Source organism: Caretta caretta, chromosome 5 (assembly GCF_965140235.1).
Source record: "Caretta caretta isolate rCarCar2 chromosome 5, rCarCar1.hap1, whole genome shotgun sequence".
Lineage (NCBI taxonomy): Eukaryota > Metazoa > Chordata > Testudines > Cheloniidae > Caretta > Caretta caretta.
In genome coordinates, this window is record NC_134210.1 from 17,309,074 (window position 1) to 17,331,337 (window position 22,264).

At 45.7% G+C, this 22,264-nt stretch overlaps 1 protein-coding gene across 1 annotated transcript in view; it reads right to left on the reverse strand.

Moving 5' to 3' along the window:
• Window positions 1–21,900, reverse strand: part of MEX3C (mex-3 RNA binding family member C) — a 30,642-nt gene extending 8,742 nt beyond the window's left edge. The window contains exon 1 of the mRNA XM_048850383.2: window positions 20,958–21,900. Coding sequence (XP_048706340.2) covers window positions 20,958–21,645 — 688 coding nt within the window. The 5' untranslated portion in view covers window positions 21,646–21,900. The remainder of the gene's footprint in view (window positions 1–20,957) is intronic.
• Between the last annotated feature and the right edge of the window lie 364 nt (window positions 21,901–22,264).

A 22,264-nucleotide genomic window follows, 5' to 3' on the forward strand; every position in this document is an offset into this window, starting at 1 on the left:
TTGATGGAAGAATTCTTCCACTGACCTAGCATCCACCACTAACTATATCGGCCAAAAAACCACTTGTATTGATACTGCAGTGTAAATATATCTGTAACTTGCGTAGTTCCACTGATTTGAAATGTGCCTACAACTGTACTTAACTTTACCACTGAGTAAGGCACAATAACACTAGGTGTAGACTGGCATAGCTGTTGGCAAGGGGTGAAGTTTTTTTTTTTTTTTTTGGGTGGGGGGTGGTTAAACTGACATAGTTATGCCACTAAAAGCCTCTTGCAGATGCGGTTATATCAGATAAGGGGGTTTTATATTGGTATAGTTTATTTTGCTTTGCTGAACATGAATAAAGTTATACCAGTACAGAAACGCCTCACTTAATGTTGTCCTGGTTAACTTTATGTTGCTGATCTATTAGGGAACACGCTTGTTTAAAGTTGCACAATGGTCCCTTATAGTGGTTTGGCAGCTGCCTGCTTTGTCCACGGCTTGGAGGATTCTCTGGAAAAGCAGCCCCTCCTTGTGGGGATTAGAAGGGGGGGGGGGGCGGCAGTCCCCTTTTCTCCCCTCCTCCATCAGCTACCTTACAGGGAATTTAGGGGATGTGGCTTGGCAGCTGCCCAGCACCAGTTCAGGTGGCCCTCCCCCCTACTGCCTCTGCCCTGCCCTTTGCCTTGGAGCTGCCCCTAGAGCTTCCTGCTTGCTGGGAGAGGGGTGCTGATATCAGGATGTCCCCCTGCTCCTGCCCCCCCCCAACCCCCATACTCCCTCTCCACAAAGTGGAGGAGGGGGACAGGGCTCAGGGACAGAAAGGAGGGTGCTTGCTGGAAGCTGTTGCTTCTTGTCTGATCTGCTTAAAAGGGCAACATACTTGAAGTGGGGTCAGCATATTTAAAGGGGCAAGGCACGAATCTCTCTCTCTCACACACCCACACACACACACTCATGCACGCACCCCCCAGCACTTTGGAAAGTCAGCACTTGTGCATGTTCTGTCAGGAGGAGGGAGTGGTGCGCCCCAGCTGGATAGCGTGGGCTCCTCATCATGTTCAGTTTTTGCAGGGAAGTGTTTGCAGCTACTACCCTGCATCTATTGTGTTTCCTCCCTCCTGCCTCGTAGAGTGTGAGGCTACATTAACATCAGCATGTTAACCCTTGAGAGCCCAGCTAAGTACTAGTTCATCAGCAGCAAGGCATTCCCTGGGAAATATTCCACCCTCTTACTCCACCACCTCAACCAAGCTTCACAGTCATTCACGGCTGTGTACAATATTAAACGATTTGTTTAAAACTTATACTATATATGTATATAATATCTTTTGTCTGGCGAAAAAAATTTCCCTGGAACCTACCCCCCTCCCTCAATTCAATTCGCTTAACATTGTTTTGCATGAAGTCGCATTAAGTGAGGAGTTACTTTTATATATGTGTAATTGAAGGCTTGTCTAAATGGTGGGATAATGCACATTACAAGGGTATGATTTCTAAAGTGCACAGACATGCTGCACATTAATTGGTCCATGTAGACCTGCTCGTGTGCACTAAATGTTCTGTAGTGCACTTTAACATAGTGCTGTTACGTTAGCATAGTGCTGTGCTAGAAAACTTGTAGTGTGCACTAGCATGGTCAACACATTGATGCACTTTAAAAGTCACACCCCAGTATGTGCATTGCTAAAAAGCACAGACAAGTGCTAAGATTTGCTCCCCTCCTTTATGCTGTCATATTTAACAAGCATAGACAACACCTAAGTCTTTGAAGGACTGGGGCTTTAACTATTTGCCGGTTGGTTTGTGCTGATCATATCCAAAAAAGGATGTTAAGCCTGAAGTTCTAAAGTTGATATTCCAAGGAAAATGAGAACACTTGGTTTGGCTCATATTTCTCAAACCTCCTCCCCATTTTTCTTAAAAGACAGACTTGTCTGACCAGAAATTTTATAACTTGTAAATATTATCCTTCCCCTTGAAACGCAATTTGTTCCTTTAGAGCACTTCTTATCTCTCAAGTAAGCGTGTGTTTAGGCTCAAATAAATATCTGAAGGACAAAATAGGTCTTTGGCAACATAAACGTTCTTAAAGCCTAAAAACAGATTTGGCACGTGTGTTAGTTTATCAGCTAAGGCTGGGTGGCTCTTACAAATCATGAGTTTAAGAAGAAAAAATATATATAGTGTCAGAAACATGGCTAACCCGAATGGCTTCAAGCGAGGCAGCATACTGCATTAGACAAATATTAATCATACGAGTGCTGATGGCATGCTCAGCCTTATACAATACACAGAGGCACCGGAGGGGTAATATTCCAGGACAATATTGCCCAGGAAAAAGGCCTTAGCTAGCTGCCTGATCTAGTTAGTTTTTCCATGTTTTGTAAATATATGTACATTTTAAACACAAACACAACCCAGGGCATTTAGGATGAGGGTTCAGTTCATGAAGGGGGAGGGAAGAGGATTTGTGATAAATAAGCCTGTCAGAATTACACTAAGAATGTCCTTATTTACCCCCATGCAATCAATTAAGTCTTTTTAAAAGGGCAAGAATTTTATAGTGATTGCTCCTTCCAAGATGTTCTGTGTTTGTTTCTACCAGGTTCTTCCACTGTAGATAGAGCAACTCCAGACTCAGAACTGATGTATGTACCTAGCAATTTTACTGAGCTTTTTATTTGTTCAAACCTGAATCTCAAAATATGGGTGTGCAGTGGAGAGGTCTCAACTATACTATAGCTAGAGTGATGCCTATGAGGAGCATAGGACAGCCAAACAAATTGTAAAAAATCTACTAAGTATTTAAAACACACACACACACCCAAAAAAAACCAAAACACAAAACAAAAAACCAACACCAACTAGCTGAGGAGCAAACACTGATGTTCCTAAATGTAAGAGCAGAAACGGTAACACTAACGTTCTATACCAGTGGTAACCAAACTATGGGCTGTGTCCCCCCCTCCTGTAAGCAGGTTCAAAGGAACATTGGGGGGGGTGCACATCAGGGCCCAGGGAGGGAGCATCATCTAGCCCAGTTCAGCCCTCTCCTTTGCCCCCAGCCCCAGCTCATTCCCTCTCCACCCCCAGCTCCACCTCTAGCCCCAGCCCCACCCCCAGCCCAGGCTCCTCTGCTGAGCCAACTGTGTAGCAATGGAGAGGGGACATGGACACATTCAATTACTGGTGAGGAGGGGCAGGGCAGGAAAAGTTTGGGCACCACTGCCCTATACAGTTCTAATCTTTTGTTAATAGGCAATAATAATCATGTCCTTACGGACTTCGACACTATAAACCAGATGAGACAAACTGCAAAGATAACAAGTTTCATGCGCCAAACTTTGGAAGGGGAAACCGCAAAACAACTTGATAAAAACCATCTAGAAAAGCAACGACTACTGGAGCCCCTTCTCGTGCAGCCCAACACCGAGGCCTGGTCTACAGTAAAAAATGAGAGTCTTAGCTATGTTGCTCACAGATGTGAAAAATGATGTGCCCTCAGTGCTGTAATTGGGTCAACCTAAACCCTGGTGTAGAAAAAGCTAGGTTGACCTAGCCACAGCCTATTGCAGTGGTTCTCAAATTTGTATACTGGTGACCCCTTTAACATAGCAAGCTGCGGAGTGCAAGCCCCCTTATAAATTAAAAACACTTTTTTATATATTTAACACCATTATAAATGCTGGAGGCAAAGCGGGGTTTGGGGGTGGAAGCTGACAGGTTGCGACCTCCCATGTAAACCTCACAACCCCCTGAGGGATCCTGACCCCCATTTTGAGAACCCCTGGCCTGTTGAAAAGGTGGATTAACTCCTAATGAAAAACAGCTTCCTTCAATGTAGGAAGTGTCTACACCAGTGGTTAGCAACCTTTTTACGCACAAGATCACTTTTTGAATTTAAGGGTAACCCAGGATCTCCCCCACCCCTTCTCTGAGGCCCCACCCTGCTCACTCCATCCCCTGCCCCCCCTCCGTCGCTCTCTCTCCTCTACCCTCACTCACTTTCACCAGGCTGGATCGGGGGGGGGGGGGGGGGGGAGGGTGCTTTGGGCTGAGGGGTTTGCATTGTGGAAGGGGGTTCCTGGCTGAGCCAGGCGGTTGGGGTGCAGGAGGGGCTGGGGTGCTGGTTCTGGGAAGGGGTTGGGGTCCCGCCAAGCTGCATTTACCTCAGGTGGCTCCCGGTTGGCAGCGTAGCAGGGCTAAGGCAGGATCCCTGCCTACCCCGGCCCCACACCGCTCTTGGAAGGGGCCAACGAGCCCGGGGGGGGGGGGGGGGGCGCCCATGGCTCCATATGCTGCCCCTCTGCAGGCACTGCCCCTGCAGCTCCCATTGGCCAGAGTTACCCATGGGAGCTGCGTGGGCGGTGCTTGCAGGCAGGAACAGCTCACAGAGACTCCTGCCCCCCATCCCCAGGGGGCGTGATGGCCGCTTCCGGGAGCAGCTTGGGGCTGGGGCAGGCAGGGAGCCTGCCTTAGCAGCAGACCCTCTGCACCACCAGACTTTTAGCGGCCGGAGAGCGCGATTGACTAGGAGAGTCTTCACGATCGACCAGTTAATTGCGATTGACCGGCTGGTGACCACTGGTCTATACTATAGCACTGCAGTGACACTGTTATGCTGCTGTAGTGTAGACACACCCATAAACATTAAGGAAGGAACCTCAGTCCCAATCTCCCTCAATTATTTCCTTCCACTAAAATTGAAATGACTCTTCCAAAGTGATTCTTCAGAAGTAAGAATCGGGCATGGATCTGCAGAGGCAATATAGTCAAAGAACACCTACTGTTAAGTAATCCTCCTCTCCTTCCGAAGGGCCTCAGAACATCCTCAATGATGGGCGGTTAACAAGCAGTCACTACCCAGGAGTGTGGCCACACTGGGCCAGACCAATGGTCCATCTAGCCCAACAGTGGCCAATGCCAGCTGCTTCAGAGGGAATGAACAGAACAGGGCAATCATCAAGTGATCCATCCCCTGTCGTCCAATCCCAGCATCCGGCAGTCAGAGGCTGAGGGAAACCCAGAACATGGGTTGCATCCCTGCCCATCCTGGCTAATAGCCATTGATGGACCTATCCTCCATGAAATTATCTAATTCTTTTTTGAACTCAGTTATACTTTTGGCCTTCACAACATCCTCTAGCAAGCAGTTCCACGGGTTGACCATGTATTGTGTGAAGAAGTACTTCCGTAGGTTTGTTTTAAACCTGATGCCTATTAATTTAATTGGGTTACCCTTGGTTCTTGTGTTATGTGAAGGGGTTAAAAAAAACCCACTTTATTCACTTTCTCCAAACCATTCATGGACCACCCCCACCTCACCCGCAATGGGGGATTTGACAGAAATCTATAAAACTGAACAGTCCTAGTATTTTTAATCTCTTCTCATACAGAAGCTGTCCCATACCCCTAATCATTCTTGTTGCCCTTCTTGTAGCTTTCCCAATTTTAATATATCTTTTCTGAGATGGGGAGACTAGAAATGCAAACAGTATTCAAGGTGTGGGTGTATCATGGTTTTATATAGCGTCTTTATGATATTTTCTGTCTATCCCCCTTTCCTATTGGTTCCCAACATTGTCCTCTTTTTTGACTGATGCTGCACATTGAGTGGCTGTTTGCAGAAAACTATCCAGGGTGATTCAAAGATCTTTCTTGGGTGGTAATAGCTAATTTAGAAGCTATCATTGTATTTGTATAGTTGGTATTTTTTCTAGTGTGCATTACTTTGCATTTATCAACAATTAATTTCATCTGCCATTTTGTTGCCCAGTGACCCAGTTGTGTGAAATAGCTTTGTACTGGGTCACTGTTGGCTTTGGCTTTAACTTTCTTGAGTAATTTTGTATCCTCTGCAAACTTTGCCACCCCCGTTTACATCTTTTACTACATCACTGATGAATATGCTGAATAGCATTGGTCTCACTACAGATCCCTAGGGGACCCTGCTATTTACCTCTCTCCATTCTGAGAACTGAAGATTTATTCCTACCCATTGTTTCCTGTCTTTTAACCAGCTATTGATCCATGAGAGGATCTCCCCTCTTATCCCATGACTGCTTACTTTGCTTAAAAGGACTTTGGTGAAGGACCTTGTGAAAGGCTTCTGAAAATCCAAATACTCTTATTATTCAAACCCAAGTACACTGATTGACCAGATCACCCTTGTCCACATGCTTTTGACTCCCTCAAAAAATTCTAATAGATTAGTGAGGTATGACTTCAGTCTACAAAAGCAGACTCTTCCCCAACATATTGTGTTGCTCTGTATCTGATAATTCTGTTCTTTACTATAGTTTCAGTCAATTTGCCTGGTACTGAAGTTAGTCCTGTAATTGCCAGGATTGCCTCTGGAGTCTTTTTAAAAATCAGTGTTACATTAGCTATCCGCCAGTCATTTGGTACAGAAGCTGATTTTAAGCAATAGATTACATACCACAGTTTGTAGGAACTCAGATTTAAAACTGCAGACCTTCAGAACTCTTGGGTGAATACCATCTGGTCCTGGTGACTTAGTGTACCCTTGAATTTATCAATTTGTTCCCAAGCCTCTACTGACACCTCAATCTGTGACAGTTCCTCAGATCTGTCACCTCAAAAGAATGGCACAAGTGTGGGAATCTCCCTCACATCATGTGAAATGAAGACCAATGCAGAAAAGCTAAGTGAATTCTTTGCAATGGCTGTGTCTTTCTGGAGTGCTCATTTAGCACTTCAATCATCCAGTGATTGTTTGGCAGGCTTCCTCGTTCTGATGTACACCTCTACCCCGATATAACGTGATACTCAGGAACCAAAAAAAATCTTACCGTCTTATAGGTGAGACTGTGTTATATCGGGATAGGGAGAGTAACCATTCCCTGCTCCAGCTCACCTCCGCTCTGCCTCCTCCCCTGAGCGTGCCACTGTGACTCTGCTTCTTCCCCCTCCCAGCCTTGCCGTGCCAATCACCATGTGCTAATGCAGTAACACTAATTTGGATATAATGAGGTAAAGCAGCCCCGCTCCCTGGAGCGCTGCTTTACTGCATTATATCCGAATTCACGTTATATCAGACCGCATTATATCAGGATACAGGTGTACTTCAATTTTCTACAGTTAGCTTTTGTTGCTTTTACTAGTTGCTCTTCAGATTCTTTTTTGGTCTGCTTAATTATATTTTTATACTTAGGGAAAGCTTCTCACACCAACATGGAGCGTCTTCACCAGAGATGCGCTTGCATATGTAGACATGCCTTTAAGAGGACCAAAAAAGCTGAACAACAGAGTACTCTTTTTATTTTTAAATTGGGGTATACATTTGAACCTCTATTATGGTGTTTTAAAAAATGTTTCCATGCAGCTTGCAGACATTTCACTTGTGACTGTTCCTTTTAATTTCTGTTTGTCTAGCTTCCTCATCTTTGTGTAGTTCTCCTTTTGAAGTTAAATGCTACTATGGTGGCTTAAGTTCCCATATTGGTGCACATAACAAAATTCATTCTGCACATGGGTGGGAAAAATTAGAGAGAACACTGGTGGTGGATTCAGTATTTCTCCTCCATCCCGCCCCCAAAAAAACTATGTTAAATTTAATTATGTTACAGTTGCTATTATTGAGCGATTCAGCTATATTCACCTCTTGGACCAGATCTTGTGTGCCACGTAGACCTAAATCAAGAATTTGTCTCTCTCCTTGTAGGTTCCAGGATTATCTGCTCCAAGAAGCAGTCATTAATGTTATCTACAAATTTTCATCTCAGCATCCCATCCTTAGGTGACATGTACCCAGCCAATAAAGGGATAGCTGAAATCCCACATTATTGAATTTTCTATTTTTATAGCCTCTCTAATCTGCCTGAGCATTTCACAACCATCACCACCACCCTGGTCAAGTGGTTGGCAGTATATTCCTACTGCTATACTCTTATTATTCATGCATGGAATTTCTATCCATAGAGATTCTACAGTAGTTTGAGTCAAAATTTTTACTGTATTTGATTCTATGCTTTCTTTCACATATATAGTGACTCCATTGCTCCTTCCCCCCATACCCTGCACAACCTACTCTGTCATTGCTATATATTTTGTACCCTGGTACTACCATGTCCCACTGATTATCATTCCATCAAGTTTCCGTGATGCCTATATCAATATTTGCATTTAACACCAGGCACTTACTACAATTCACCCATTTTAGTATTTAGACTTCTAGTGTTTGTATACAAGTATTTATACAATTTGTCAACATTAAGTTGTGGGTCTTCGTGTGATTTAATTGAATGGGACTCTTTCATTTGACTGGTTCTCCTCAATTCCGACCTGTACTTTATCAATGTCTATCCTAAGGGATGTCTCTAACCAAACAGTGTGCTCCTCTGCACCTGTTGGCTTTCCTTTAGTTTAAAAAAATAAGAAATAAAAAAAATTCTCTACCTTTTTAATTTTACATGCCAGCAATCTGGTTCCATTTTGGCTTTGATGGAGCCCATCCTTCCTGAATAGATTCCCTCTTTGCCAAAAGGTTCTCCAGTTCTTAATAAACCTAAAACCCTCCTTCCCTACATCATCTCTTCCATGCACTGAGACCCTGAAGTTCTGCTTGTGTAACTGGCCAAGTGCAGGGAACTGGAAGTATTTCAAAGAATGCTGCCATGTGGGTCCTGGACTTTAATCTTACACAGCAGCCTAAATTTGGCCACCAGGACCACTCTCGTACCTTTCCCTATATTATTCGTGTCTGCATGTACCAGAACCACTGGCTCTTCCCCAGACCTGCACATAAGTCTGTCTAGAGGTCTTGAGAGATCTGCAACTTAAGGTTATATCTAAACTAGCGCTTTTGTTGGCAAAACTTTTGTTGGTCTGGGGTATGAAAAAAAACAAAAACAAACCACCCCAACCAACAAAAGCACTGGCGTGGACAGCACGATGTCGGTGGGAGAGCGTTTCCCACCAATATAGTTACCAACGCTCATTGGAGGTGGTTTAATTATGCCAGTGGGAGAGCTCTCTCCCGCCCACCGGTATAGAGCGGCTACACATGAGACCTTACAGCGTCACAGCTCGATCGGTACAGTTGTGCTTCTGTAAGGTCTGTAGCGTAGACATAGCTTAAGTCTCCATTTTTAAAATTTTTTTTTGGAGTGAGAAAAAACAGAATGAGAACCTCTTCCTCCTTCCCCTCCCCCCAGACTACTGAGGTTCTTCTATGCTAAATATTTCCCATTTAAAGAAACTGCTACTGTGACAGTTTGGTGGATGTATCTGTATCAACTGAAATTCCATTTTGACTTTGTGAAAGCCAAGTTGTATCACAACTTCCATTTTCAATGTAACTTTATGGTGGCTGTGAGCATTCCTTGTGCAGCAGGAACTTCCTACCCAATGTGTCTGGGAAACTGTTACAGCACAATCAAGGGCCATCAACCTTGAATGGCTCTACCTCGGTGGAACGGTGAGTATGGCAGCAGGGCCATGGACGCTGAAGAACTCTGCCCCAAATCTGAAGGGGTTGCAACATGGAAATTCCCCTAGCAGCAGCACAGAAAGGAGTCAGAGACAGGAGCGATCTCTATGCAAAGCAGGCCATTTCACTGCCAGAAGACCACGGACTGGGCAAGAAGGCTGGAAGAGTTGCATGGTTTAAAGGACTCACAGAGGCAGTAATGTCACAAAGGACTGCATTCAGGAGTGGTGTTGTTTTGCCATACTCTTAAAGAGTAAAGAATTTGTATGTATATTAAATTCTTTTGCTAAGTGGTTTCTTGCTTTACTCTCCTGCCACGCTGTGCTGGGGTGTTACCAGAAAACCAGAGCTCCTACAGCCAGGTGGACTCTGGAGGGGAACATGTCTAAGCAGCTAGGGGAGAGGGGAGTCAGGATGGCTGATACATTTGTTCCAGGATCTAGGCAGCTGGACTTTGGGTCTCATTGCCGTAGAAGACTTAGAAGCACACAGAGAGCAGGCTTGGAACTGGTTGTAAGCAGCTACTTTTAAACAATTTTTTAAGTAAGGATAAGCAGCACAGAGTGAACTTTGATTACAGTAGCACCTACAGACCTCAAAAATTGGGGCTTCCATTGTACCCTTAGGGACTGTACAATCGCATAGTAAGGTTACTGAAAATTTCAATCCTAATCAGGCAAGACAAAAGGCAGGAAGGGAGAGAGGCACAGAGAGGTGAAGTAACTTGCTCAAGTTCACAGCAGTTTGTGTCAGAGCTGAGAACAGATCCCAGGTTGTCTCCTGTGTCCCAGACAGCGACATCCTTCTGTACCAGGCTGCCCCTTGATTGGACTGTATTGTCAGCCTCTAAACCTCAATGATCCATGGCAATTGCACTTCATTCCATATGGATCAGACGATACCCAAAAGAAGAAGGAAAAACAGACGAACTCTCAGGCCTCCTCTCACCTGTGATGCTTTAAAGATGGTGCAGACGTTGACAAATTTGAAGGATCACGTGTCTGCCTATCATCTATAATGTTGATTCCTAGTAGGTAGTGACTTAAGATGATGATGCTGCAGACAAATGGCCAGTCCTTTTAACTTTGTCAGCTTCACACCATCACCCATGTCGGCAGTCTCTTTCATAACTTTCCTCTGAATGTTTGAGCCCACAGCCGTGACTCACGCAGCCCCAATCGGTAGTGCTCTTCTAGATGGTTCTAAGCTTGTTGCAATGGGGGTATTCACGACTCATGGAAGCAGTTCTTGAGTAATTTATTTTTAAAATGTGCGATGTCAAGGTAAACAGATGGATCCCTTTGCCACCAAGTTTGATGTGAAATTAGGTTCAGCCTGTTTTTGAGAGAGGTGGCTACGGAAACAGGAGATGCTTCCTCTTTTACTTCTAGTTGCAAATACAATAGTACCACAAAGCAGAGCCCTGCGGGGAATTATTTTTTAATCCTGCTTCCATCCTGTCCTGCAATATCCACTCCCACCTGTTCCCACATTGTTCCTTGAATTTTTATCCTGCTCCCACTACTATGGCAGCAGGTTCTGTGGGACCCCAGTCCCAACAAAGGGCTCTACCATAAAGGCAAGCAACACTAGAGAAAAGTAAGTTATTGAATGGTACAAAAGTGTAAGTGGAGCTCTGGAGGGACTGTTCCAAGTAGGAGAAAGACAGACAGACAGACAATGTATGGGTCTCGCATGTTAAAGTTAAAATAACTTGATAAAGAGGACATTCTGGTCCCTCCGCTCATTAAGTTACCACTGCAATCAGAATTAAGTGTTTAATTACACTGCATTATCTGGAGTCTTTTTACTGACCTGTGGAACATTTCTATACTGACTCATTCTTTACATAGCTATTTACAACACTTTCATTATAAATTTAGTCACGCTTAGTTGTTTCCTTTTTATAAACGCACCGATGTGCGCTCTTTTGGCCTTTGGCTTTATATTTGACTACTTTCAGTACGAGCCAAAAATGCACGCGGCCAAAGGGTTTTATCCAAGATTTTAGATTGTAAGCTGTTTGGGACAGGGCTTTTCTTTATGTGCGTATAGTACCTACTGCCAGGAGTCCTGGCCTTAGTTGGGGCCTACAAATAAATAAGGGATCTAGAGTGCTGAACTCCCGACTGGTTGTGATGACAACTGAAAGCACTCAGGTTTTTGTAGGATCAGGAATCCTTCAACTCTTAAAATGGACTTATGAAGGCTCCTTGCAAAACATCCAAGTAAAAAATTTGACCCGGGAGGGGGGAGAAACTGGACAATGGAGAAATCACTCAAATTAAATGTGATTTACCATGGTAACTGGGGTTCTTAAAGAATTTTGCTTCTGTGGGTTCACAGTGGTGGGATATGGCCCCATCTCTACTCCTGTCAAACCTGTGGTGTCTGCACAAGTGCCCTCTCATAGCACTGAGCAGCTGGGGTAAGATTATGTAATGGTTGTGTTGCCCCAACCACTCTAGCAAGACTAAAGAATACAGAAGACATGATGGGACTAGATAGAGGCAACACTCCGAGAGCCACTAATTAAGAATAACAGATTCTTTGAAGGAGACTATTTTCCCCATAGGAAGTCTAGCACAGAGTACAATTCTAGCAATTCAGGAAGGTGTGCTGACAAGTTCTAGTTTACACAAAGATAATAGAACTGCTCTCTGAAAGTGGGCTCTCAAGTCAGGAGAGTAATGCTGTGTAAGTCTGTATACAAAACAGGTAACAGCCCAACAGACTGCTATGATAGACATGTTATGAGGTGGGCATTCAATACTGCCTTGCCCTAGAAGTGTAAATTCGAATGTCATGAGGTAGACACCCAAGCCCAAAGCATAGTCTAGTCCTATACAGGGACTGATTGAATGAAGTGTAAAGAAAACTGCTGTGCCCTTTAGACAGAGACAGTCTTGTGGATTTCCTCACTGACTTAGTCAAATAAAAACTCAAAAACCTTTTGACATCTGGGGCATATGTAGAGTCATTTCCTTTATGTGAGAATGAAATTTTGGAAACTCCACAAGATTAATGGTCTGATTCAGGTAATATTTCATAAAACAAGGATGGTCATTGAGGCACTAGCCTGGGACTATGAATTGAACTTGGTCTCCTCAGCTCTGCCACAGACTGTGTGACCTTGAACAAGTCATTTAACCTGTGCTTCAGTAAAATGGGGGTAATAGTACCTGCCCACCTCAAAAGGAGTGCTGTCAGAAGAACAAGTGCCTAAACAGAATTCAAACACCACACCTGGGATAAATCGGGGATGAGGAAAGTCTGCAACTCATTCTTCTCAAGTGAAAGTGCAAATGAAAATAGAGGTAGAATGATAAATATTCACCTACAAGGTAAACACCTGAACTGGCACCCATCAACCTTGTCAGCACCAGCTGGGGTCCCATTGTATAACAGATTCTTTGACCAATGGGAAGACTAGATCTCTACAGTCATCCCACCACCAAAGATGCCTGAAAACAGAGCTGTCCACTGGCAGACGATATGCTGAAGTGAGAGATAGCCTTTTGTAGTCTTACCTCAAGGGTGAGACTTTCAAATCCATTAAGTTGTCCATAATACTGGATATGGAGGTAGAATGTAGATAAGGGTCTATTTAGAAAAAGCCTTTTCCATTTCTAAGTGTAAAAACTTCAATGAAGATTATTTTCTAGACTACAGCAGAATTTTCTGCACTTTTATAAGACATGTCAGGTCAGAAGTAATTACATATCCCATGATTCAAACAGCAAGACAAAGCAATTCCAGACTGGGATGGAAGGCAAGACAGCAGGGAAGGCAAGACAGCAGGTCTGAAGATAATGGTAAGTAATACTGAGGCTCCACAAAAATATCTGTAATAATTACATTTGGTCCATGTTGCAGCAACCAGTATAACTCAGGCTCAGCCTATCTTTATGACCAGTGGTGGAATAAACAGACAGACAATCAGCTAAGGACATGCATTGAGGCTCATCACAAAGAGGGCTATGATGCACAGACCTATTTCTTGAACAGTAGGCCCATCTGTTTAATCCATCAACTGTGATGTTCCTGAAGCCTATGAATGGCTACTGTGTTCTCTTTGCCTTCCAGACTGAGAAATAGGGGATGTCAGCAATCCCATAAAGCCAGTGTCTCCTGTTAGAGTTGCACCTCCTTTTTTGTTCATGTAATATACAGTGGTAGTTCTATTTGTTAGCATTTGAACAATGCAGCCATTGTTCAGCGGCAGAGATTTGAGAGTTCACTTTATAACTTGCAGCTCCTGGACACTGTGGAACTTAGCCTCCCACACATTCCACCAACCCTAAATGGTCAGCCTCCGGTGATGGGATCCTCAACCAAGAAACATCTGTTAAAATTACAATAGTTGGGGATGGAATACCGAAACACTCAGCTTGGAGACAAACTGAAGAATAATCAACATAGCTCCAATGTCATCCATATTTGGAGTGAAATTTATTGCTAACTAACCCTGCAAACTTGAAATAAGATTTAATAAAGGTGTCTCACATGAGGAAGGGCCATCTACTCCATTAGTCTGAGGTAAGAGCTCACTGATTTTAGATTAAGCTCTCAGTGGAAGATACATTCAGGGACACTTAAGCTTTATTCTGGAAGAAATGTCTTGGCCCTAGGGTGGTCCATGCTAGCCCTTCTGAAAAGTTATTTGGGTAGGTACAGGGCCCCATTCAACTATCAATACGTTATAAATCTGCAGACTGCAACAGTCTGCAAGTCTCAAGAGGAGACGAGTGGCAACCAGTGCGAGGCACTCTGAAAACACCTTTGGCCCAAAAGAAAAGCCAGATAGCAACACCTTTTATTATTTGTATTACTGTAGCACCAAGGAGCCCTACTCGCAGACCAGGACCCCACTGTACAGCGCCTAGCACCAACAGAACAAAGATAGTCTCTGCCCCAAAGAACTTGCAATCTATTTATAAAGATCATCTTCCACATAAAAATGGAGGTATTTTCTGTGAGTCACTCCAATAACTATATGAAAGTAGGCACCTTTAAGCCAAGAGCGTTAATTTAATCTGGAGGGAAAAGGTAGGAAACAATGGAAGTTAACCTGAACTGCCTAATGAAGTAGGTCAGTTTTTGGAGGCCAACTGTGGGAAGAAGACCGTCTCAATATGCACCCGATTGCCCAAGCAAGAAAACCGAGACACCTCCCATGTATCCCTTTAGGTCAGAAGGCCCAACTGTCAAAACTGTCAGCTGTCCTCCCAACAGCCATGACAGTACTGATATGTTTTCAATTCAAACCCCTATAATGCATAACTTCCAAGTTGTCAGTGCCAAAAAAGGGATACTGCCCTCTTACATTTGAGGGCAGCAGAGGTTCCTGGCAGGTTTACTGCCTAGGACACAGAGCCTCATATGAAACAGCAGTAGCATATGGTTTGTACCATTACCCTAGGAGATTAAAGTATGAAGGTGTAATGTATTATGAATTCAGGAAAAGTATATGCATGGAAAAAATATGGACGGTTAAATACCTGGATAGACAGAGGATATTTGGGGAGAGCTTCCTTTTAAAGAAATATCTGAAACTTGAAATGAAGTTGAATTTTTAATGTCCTGGACTTTTAACTTTCAGGTTTTTTTTTTTTTTTTTTTAAAAACAAAACAAAACCCTGAAGCTTCCAAGACCCATCAAGATTTTTTTTTTAAGTTGCTGATAAGTTTACAACCCAATGCCAATTTAAAAGGTTTATGGAATCCCCTGACACCCCCCCCCCCCCATCATCCTCTTTTTCATTTGCACCTGGGAACTGGCCCTTGACCTTTCATCTCAATTCTTACAAAACAGGTTTTAAAAAGAGAGACACCTTGCTGATCCTGCTGGAACACTGCATCTGGGGTCAGGGTCTTGCTCAGATTGTAAAGTCCATATCATCTGGGGAAACTTTCAAGATCTGGTAGTTTTGCTGATGCAGCTTATGAAATAGTTTCCCCCAGGACCAGTTAGTCCAATGTGGTTTAGAAGTACATTAGTCTGGACTTATATAGATGTTCACACATGAAAATCCACAAGATCTTTGGCAAGGAAAATCTGTACTCTTCAGGTGAGAGTTGGATGGGAAGATGACTGTGAAAAAACATTACAATATGTTAACTACTGCAGGTGGTAAAAATGGTTCCCACTCTAACAGTGGCAACAGTTTGTTTTTAAAGCAGTAGCAGTTATGTTATTTACTTTGTCTTCACTACAGCTTTCTATCAGGGGAAGTGTATCCATGGTAGCAACAGTAGGAAGTTTTTGGAGATAAATAAGTCTACTGTAGACAAAACTTCTGTGGCTTATTTTTCCTCCTCAAACTCCTGTATGTCTGGAACTTCTGGAAAGCTTCATCCAATCTCCTTCAACCACTGCCCCCTAAACTACATTTTTGTCCTGTTTTTGTTTTTTAAATTCCCACTTCTATTAGCAATGTTGGGGGCCCAAGAAGGCAGCCCAAGTCAATGGTTTTCTGAGTTTGGCTACAGACTTATGTGACCTTGTTCAAGTTATTTAACCCAACCTTTGTCAAGCCAGTCAGCAGCTTGCTATCCCCCTTTCCTTTCTGCCAGTGCTCAAAAGGCCTCTCTACACTGTGGAAAACTTATGGGTTTCAGAATTTATAAGGAAAATTCTGCATGAATTGTTTTGGAAAAAATGCATGAATTCATTGGAACAAATGGTTTATACCTTCCTCCAAGTGTTTTCCAATGGGACGTGAATGCTCGCAGCAGGAAGACTAGGACTGAAACGTATACGGCTATGTCACTAAGGCCACATCTAAACTAGGGGTGCTAGAGAGGCATAGTATGGTGCCATAGCTATGCTGCTGTAACCCCGTTGTGCAGATACAAACTACAACAACTGGAGGGGTTCTTCTGTCACTGTACAAACACCAGCTCCCTGAGCTATGGGAGCTAGGTCGACTTAAATGTTCTTCCACCAACCCAGCTGCATCCACACCAGGGATTAGATTGGTTTAAACTATGGTGCTCAGCGGTGTTGATTTTTCAAGCCCCAAGCACAGTAGCTATCTTGACCTGTTTTAAGTATAGACCAGGCCTGAAGTAGCAACCCTCAGTGAAGCGTTGTTTACATGAGAAGTGCACATTTGCAATTTACACATCAACAGAAACTTCTGTAATTTGCACTAGTGCAGGGTGTCCACACTATGCATCCTCGCTAGTGTAAACTTGCTGAATATATCCACACAACACAGCTCCTTCAGCTTGGATTACACTTTAAAATTAGGTCAACATAGCTACAGCATTCAGAGGTGTGAATGCACACCCCGAGTGCCACTGCTAAGCCAGCCTAACCCCTGGTGTAGACCAAGCAAAGTTGACAGAAGAATGCTTCAGTTAACTTGGCTCCCGTTGCTCAGGAAAGTGGAGTTCTTACAGTGATGAAAAAATCCCTCCCATCGCTGTAGTTCCTTATCAGCGCTACAGAGTTACAGCAGCATAGCTATGGAGCCGTACTGATGCCGCTACGCTGCTCCTAACAGGGACATGGCCTCCAACTGCTCCAGTATCTATGTCAGTTCCCAGCACAAGTCCCCAAAGTGGGAGTAGCAATCCAGAAGGATAAGTGCTGTATCAATATTTTGAAGAACTGCATAAGTTGTATTTATATATTAAAAATGCTAAGTATTTTGTAAGTTTAAATATAACTGGCAAATAGAAGTCAGCTTACACCTTTTTTGCTTTGTTATGGTATATAAAGAATGCTAGCAGTCCATTCCCCCGCCCCCTGTTAAAAATTCAGCTTGGCTAAAGAACTTTTTTGTTAAGTTCCAATCACCCTAACTCTTCTTTTCAAATACACACAATAAACATGCTCTTCAGACCCCTGCGAGTCCTCCAGGAAAACTCGCACCAGATTTGACATTCCTGATATTTCAGCAATTAAACCATCAGGGAACATATTAAGAGAACACCTTCCGGGTTCTCTTTGTACATAACAGAACAAAAAATGCAAAGGGACACAAATCCAATTGTTGTAAGCTCATTCACAGGTCACCTTTAAATTGCATCAGCACTGCATAAAAATATTCTTTTTATTAAACAAAAATATTACAGAAACAGGAGATCCATGCACAGTGTTATAGAAGCCGTATTAGTTCAAAACTAGAATGCAACCAGATGATGTTCAGGAGATATGATGGGATAACCACATTCTATGGTGTAGCTGCAATGTCCTTACTGGAATGGACACAAGGCAGGCAGAATTTAGAATCAAAATTCTCTAGTACAGCGGTTCCCAAACTGTTGTGCGTGAGCTTGATGGTCTATCCATTCACCTCAACACACTTTTTTAAGAAGGCAGTACATGAACAAATCAAGTTTGGGATCACTGCTCTATCAATACATGGCTAGACTGTGTCTGTGTATGAGAACGGTTCTATTCAATAAACAGGTATTTCTAAATACAAACTTTGAAGATTCCTTTGATAAGTATACCACTTCTATACCAACTATTTGTTTAGCTATCTGAAGTATAGACTTCCTTTAATGAGTTGCCAATACATTTTTAAGAAAACCAATGCTTTTATGCCAGTGTTTTTGGTAACAAAAAATAGTAATGAAAATCCTGAGTTCTCTCTTCTGCTACTTGTCCTTTTCTGAAGCCATCATCCTGTTTTTGGCACAATCTTTTCCACAGCAACTAAGTGTTATCACAAACTAAAAAGTATGATGTCAGCTGAGGAGCAAAAGGAGGCAGAGCAGATGAACACTTCAGGAACAAAGATCCTGTTTTCATGCAAACTCCATTGTGAGAGTCATTTAAAACAAAAAAAAGTACTGAAGAATACACTACAAGGAACAATCCTAAACTGGTGAAGAATAGACTGGATGGCCTAATGAGTCTCTCACATCTAATTTTTATGATTCTCTTAAAGAGGAAGAGAAATACAGAAAACAACATTTTTCAATTATGCGTGACCAAGTTTTTAGTCACTCGTGTTTATTTCCTGGAAAAGTATTTTCACTTCTGAATACTGAATACTTGTTGCTCTCTCTTGGACAGGCTTTTAAAGAAAGGGTCTCAGATCTGTGTATTCGACCCTGTTGCATGGGGAAGCAAGGGACATATTCCTACTCTAATAATCTGTAAACATTTGATTTTGAAGTTTGTTAAATGAACACTTCAACTACTTATACAACAGAAATGATTAAATAAAAAGGTATTTGCGTATAGGCTTTTCATGAACAAATAAAGAGAAAATCCTTGACCTGAGCAGCTTACAGTCCAAACAGGTAACAGACAAAAAGATGGGGGAAAGTAAACCCAGTGAATGAACGGTGTTTAGAATGCATCTTTTTAGCTCCACTTATTTTGTATTATTTTAACTCACCCTTTGACTCAAACAGCAAATGTAAATAAAGTAATATAAAAAGGGAAATGGAACAGAGTGCTTTTGTTTAGGCACCTGTGTTTGATCATTTAGGCCATCCCCCTTTACAAATTAAAAAAATGCTTTTAATTTTCTTACCAGAAACACTTGTGCATGAAATGATCTTACCAACACCCCCATCTTTCCCTCACCCTGATACCACAAGAAAGTGACAATACTGAATCTGTGACATCACAAACATGACCTTATCACGAAAGCATGATTTGAAAAACAAACATGTGACTTTGCAGTAAGATCAACAGGAAGCAAAAACTGGAGTGTGAGGACAAGAACACTTAGTCAAACACGCAACAGTTAAAAATAGCAACAAGGGAAATAACACATTTATTCCCCCCATTAAGTTTGCTCATGGTGGAAGTCTCATCTTATTTGTCTGAATGAGCATGAATGGAAGTTTGTCATAATAAAGGACTAAGCATGCAATTCTGCAAACATTCAGACAAGTGACTATCGTCATTCACATACCCACAGAAGCCAATGCGACTACTCACATGCATGTGTTTGCAGAAACTGGCCAAAAGTTAGTAAATTTCAAACTCAATTTTACCACAAATTGTATTTTAAAAAACCCCCACAACACTGAAAGCAAAACAAACTATTTTTACTCAAGCAGATTATATTGAAATGTATGGTTTAACGTTTCACACACACAAACAAGTAATCACCACTAAATGTAGGAGCCTGAACTATTCTTGCACTCAGCTCTTTATGCAGGCTTCCCAGGCCATTCCAGTCTCATGTTCTATTACACGCAAGGGCCTGTTCCCAGCAGCCCCAAGCCCCGGTTATTGTATCCCCAGACAAAAAGACAGATTGGGGGAGTTAGTTTAAGGGACTGGTTGGAGAATTTATCCCACTGACTGAGAATGAAGAGAGGCATCCATTCAGCTCATTCATGCCATTATGCAAACCTGAATAGCTGCAGCTACTAAAACTGAAAAAACCTTATCAAGTTTAACCAAGCAGTCTTTGATTCTAACAGCCTGCCCAGAAGAAGAGATTACAGCCCTATCCCTTCACAACACTACTGCTGTCTCCCTACAGTGGCTTGTGCTGGTTTATGCTCCAGCAGTTGTCCATCTCTTCTCCCCTGAGATAAGCTATACTATACCCCTCCATGTCTAGTTAGTCTGTTAAGCAGACTCCAGTTTCCCATTTTAGCAGAGCTGTCCTGGGCCAGCTCAGTTCTGCCATCCTGCCCCACTGGTGCACCTAGGCTTCAGGCCACTTGACTGGTAAATTTCACTTCCCCAGAGTCCTATCCCTTTTAGTATAAATACTCACCACCACCTCGCCTGACCCGGTGATAGCTGATTGCAGCGACTCTGGCATTCTGCACGCTTCCCCACCCCAGGCACTACTGCCCATTGCCCTGGCAGAACTTGCCCTACCAACCTACTGCTCACCCCCCACAGAGCTCATCCCACCCAACTCCCAGCCAGAACTGTGGCCCAGTCCCAACCCCTGCTCAGCTCATCCATCTGCCATGTTATTGCCTATTCTCCTGGCAAGGCTCAACCCTCACCCTGCTTCTGCTCTGGGGATATCAAGTCTCCTGGCCAAGGTTCACACCAACACATGCCCCCTCTTCAGGGGCTGGTCGCCAGCCATCTTCCGTGGAAAGCCCCCCACCTCCCAGCAGATCCTCAAATCGACACCCACCTGGCTGGGGCGCCCCCTCCCGCCCTCCAACCGCAGACCCAGAGTCCCCGCCCCCCCCCCTTGTAACATCCTCCCACGGCCCCCTGCCAGGCTGCCCACACCCCCACCCATGGCGAACACCCTCGGGGGCTTGGCCGGGATTACCCCACCCCCAGGGAGCCTGCCCGAGCCCTCCCCAACTTCTCCGTCCCAGGCACCTCACCGGGGCCTCCCTGCCCCTGTCGGGCCACAGCCTCACCGCCGAGGCTTAGTCGGGCCTTCTCTCGCACAGCCGGGCCGGCGGCCTCCCCCCTCGCCGGCGGCCCTCTCCGCCCCCCGCAATCCTACCAAGCGGGAAGGCCTCACCCCTCGCCCGCCTCTCTCCTGCTGGCCTCGCCCAGGCCCCGTCCCCGCTCCCCTCGGGCACGACTCCCCCTTGCGCGGGCGGGACTCACCCTGACGGCCGACGATCTCGGCCACATGCTCGGAGCTGGGCACCGGGACGCACTCGGTGGTGTTGACGCTCTTCCTCCGCAGCAGCGCCGCCTGCTCCCCGTTCAGAGCCGGGGCCGCCGCCGGCCCCCCGCCTAGGCCGCCGCCGTAGGCGTGGGACAGCATCGCCGCCATCATGCCCTGGGGATCGTCCGCCCCGTACAGCACCCCGGCCACCGCCGTCTCTTGGGCATCGAAGGCGGCGGCGGGGGACAGCAGCACGGAGCCGAGCCCGGGCAGGAGCGGGTGAGGCGGCGGCGGCGGCCCCCCCGGCGGCAGCTGTGAGGGCGAGGAAGAGGAGGACGAGGAGAGCAGCAGCGAGGCCGGGTCCTCCTCCTCCTCCTCCTCCTCAGCCGCCAGCAGCTCCTCCTCCAGCTCCAGGTCCCCTTCGTCGTCGACCTCCTCCGCCCCGTCGGGCCCCGGCTCAGGCAGCGGGGGCAGCCCCGCCAGCCGCTCCCGGGCCTGCTGCCGGGCGGCCGCCTCCCCGCTGCCCGCTAGGCCGCGATCGTGGAGGCCCAGCCCGGCCAGGCACTCCCGCAGGAGCAGAGTGTCCGGCTGCTGGAGCAGCAGCAGCGGCGGCGGGGGCAGACGCTGGGCCTCGGCGGGCTCCTCCTGGGGGCAGGCGGCGGCGGCGGCACTGCCGCTCGGCATGGCCGGGAGCGGGGGCGGGGGGGCTCGGCTAGGTCCGGGTCCTGCTGCCGCCGCCGCGGAGCCTAGAGGGGCAGCGTCCCCTCCATGCCGCTGCCGGGGACACCGAGTGACGCGGGGCACCGGGCGCGGCCTGGGCGCTGCTGCCGCCGCCGCGCTCAGCGCTTCTTTTGTTCCATCGCTTCCCACTCCAGAAAGAGCCGCAGGCGGCGGCGAAGGCAGCTGCAGCCCCGCCCCGCCCCGCTCTCCCCGCCGAGCGATTGGACGGTGGAGCCGGTGCCGGGGCAGGCCTGGGAGAGGAGGAAAGCGCCCTCCCCCGCGGTCCCCGAGCAGGAGCAGGCGCTGATTGTTGGGGCGGCCCAGCGCTTATTGTGACGGCAACGGGGCCGGGCTGGGTCCCCCTTCCTCCGCCTCCGGCCTGGGTCAGGTCAGGGCGGCCCCGCAGGCGGCGGCGGCGGCTCTGCTGCTAGGGGCCGAGGCATCGGGGCTGGCGCAGAGAAAGGCGCGGGGAGCGGCCACAGAAGAGGTTCGGGCGCCTGAGCATGTGGGTGGCTGGCTGGAGAGCGGCCCTAGGGGGGCTGCCTGGGCCCGGAGTCCGCATCTCCTTAGGGTGCGGCGCTGG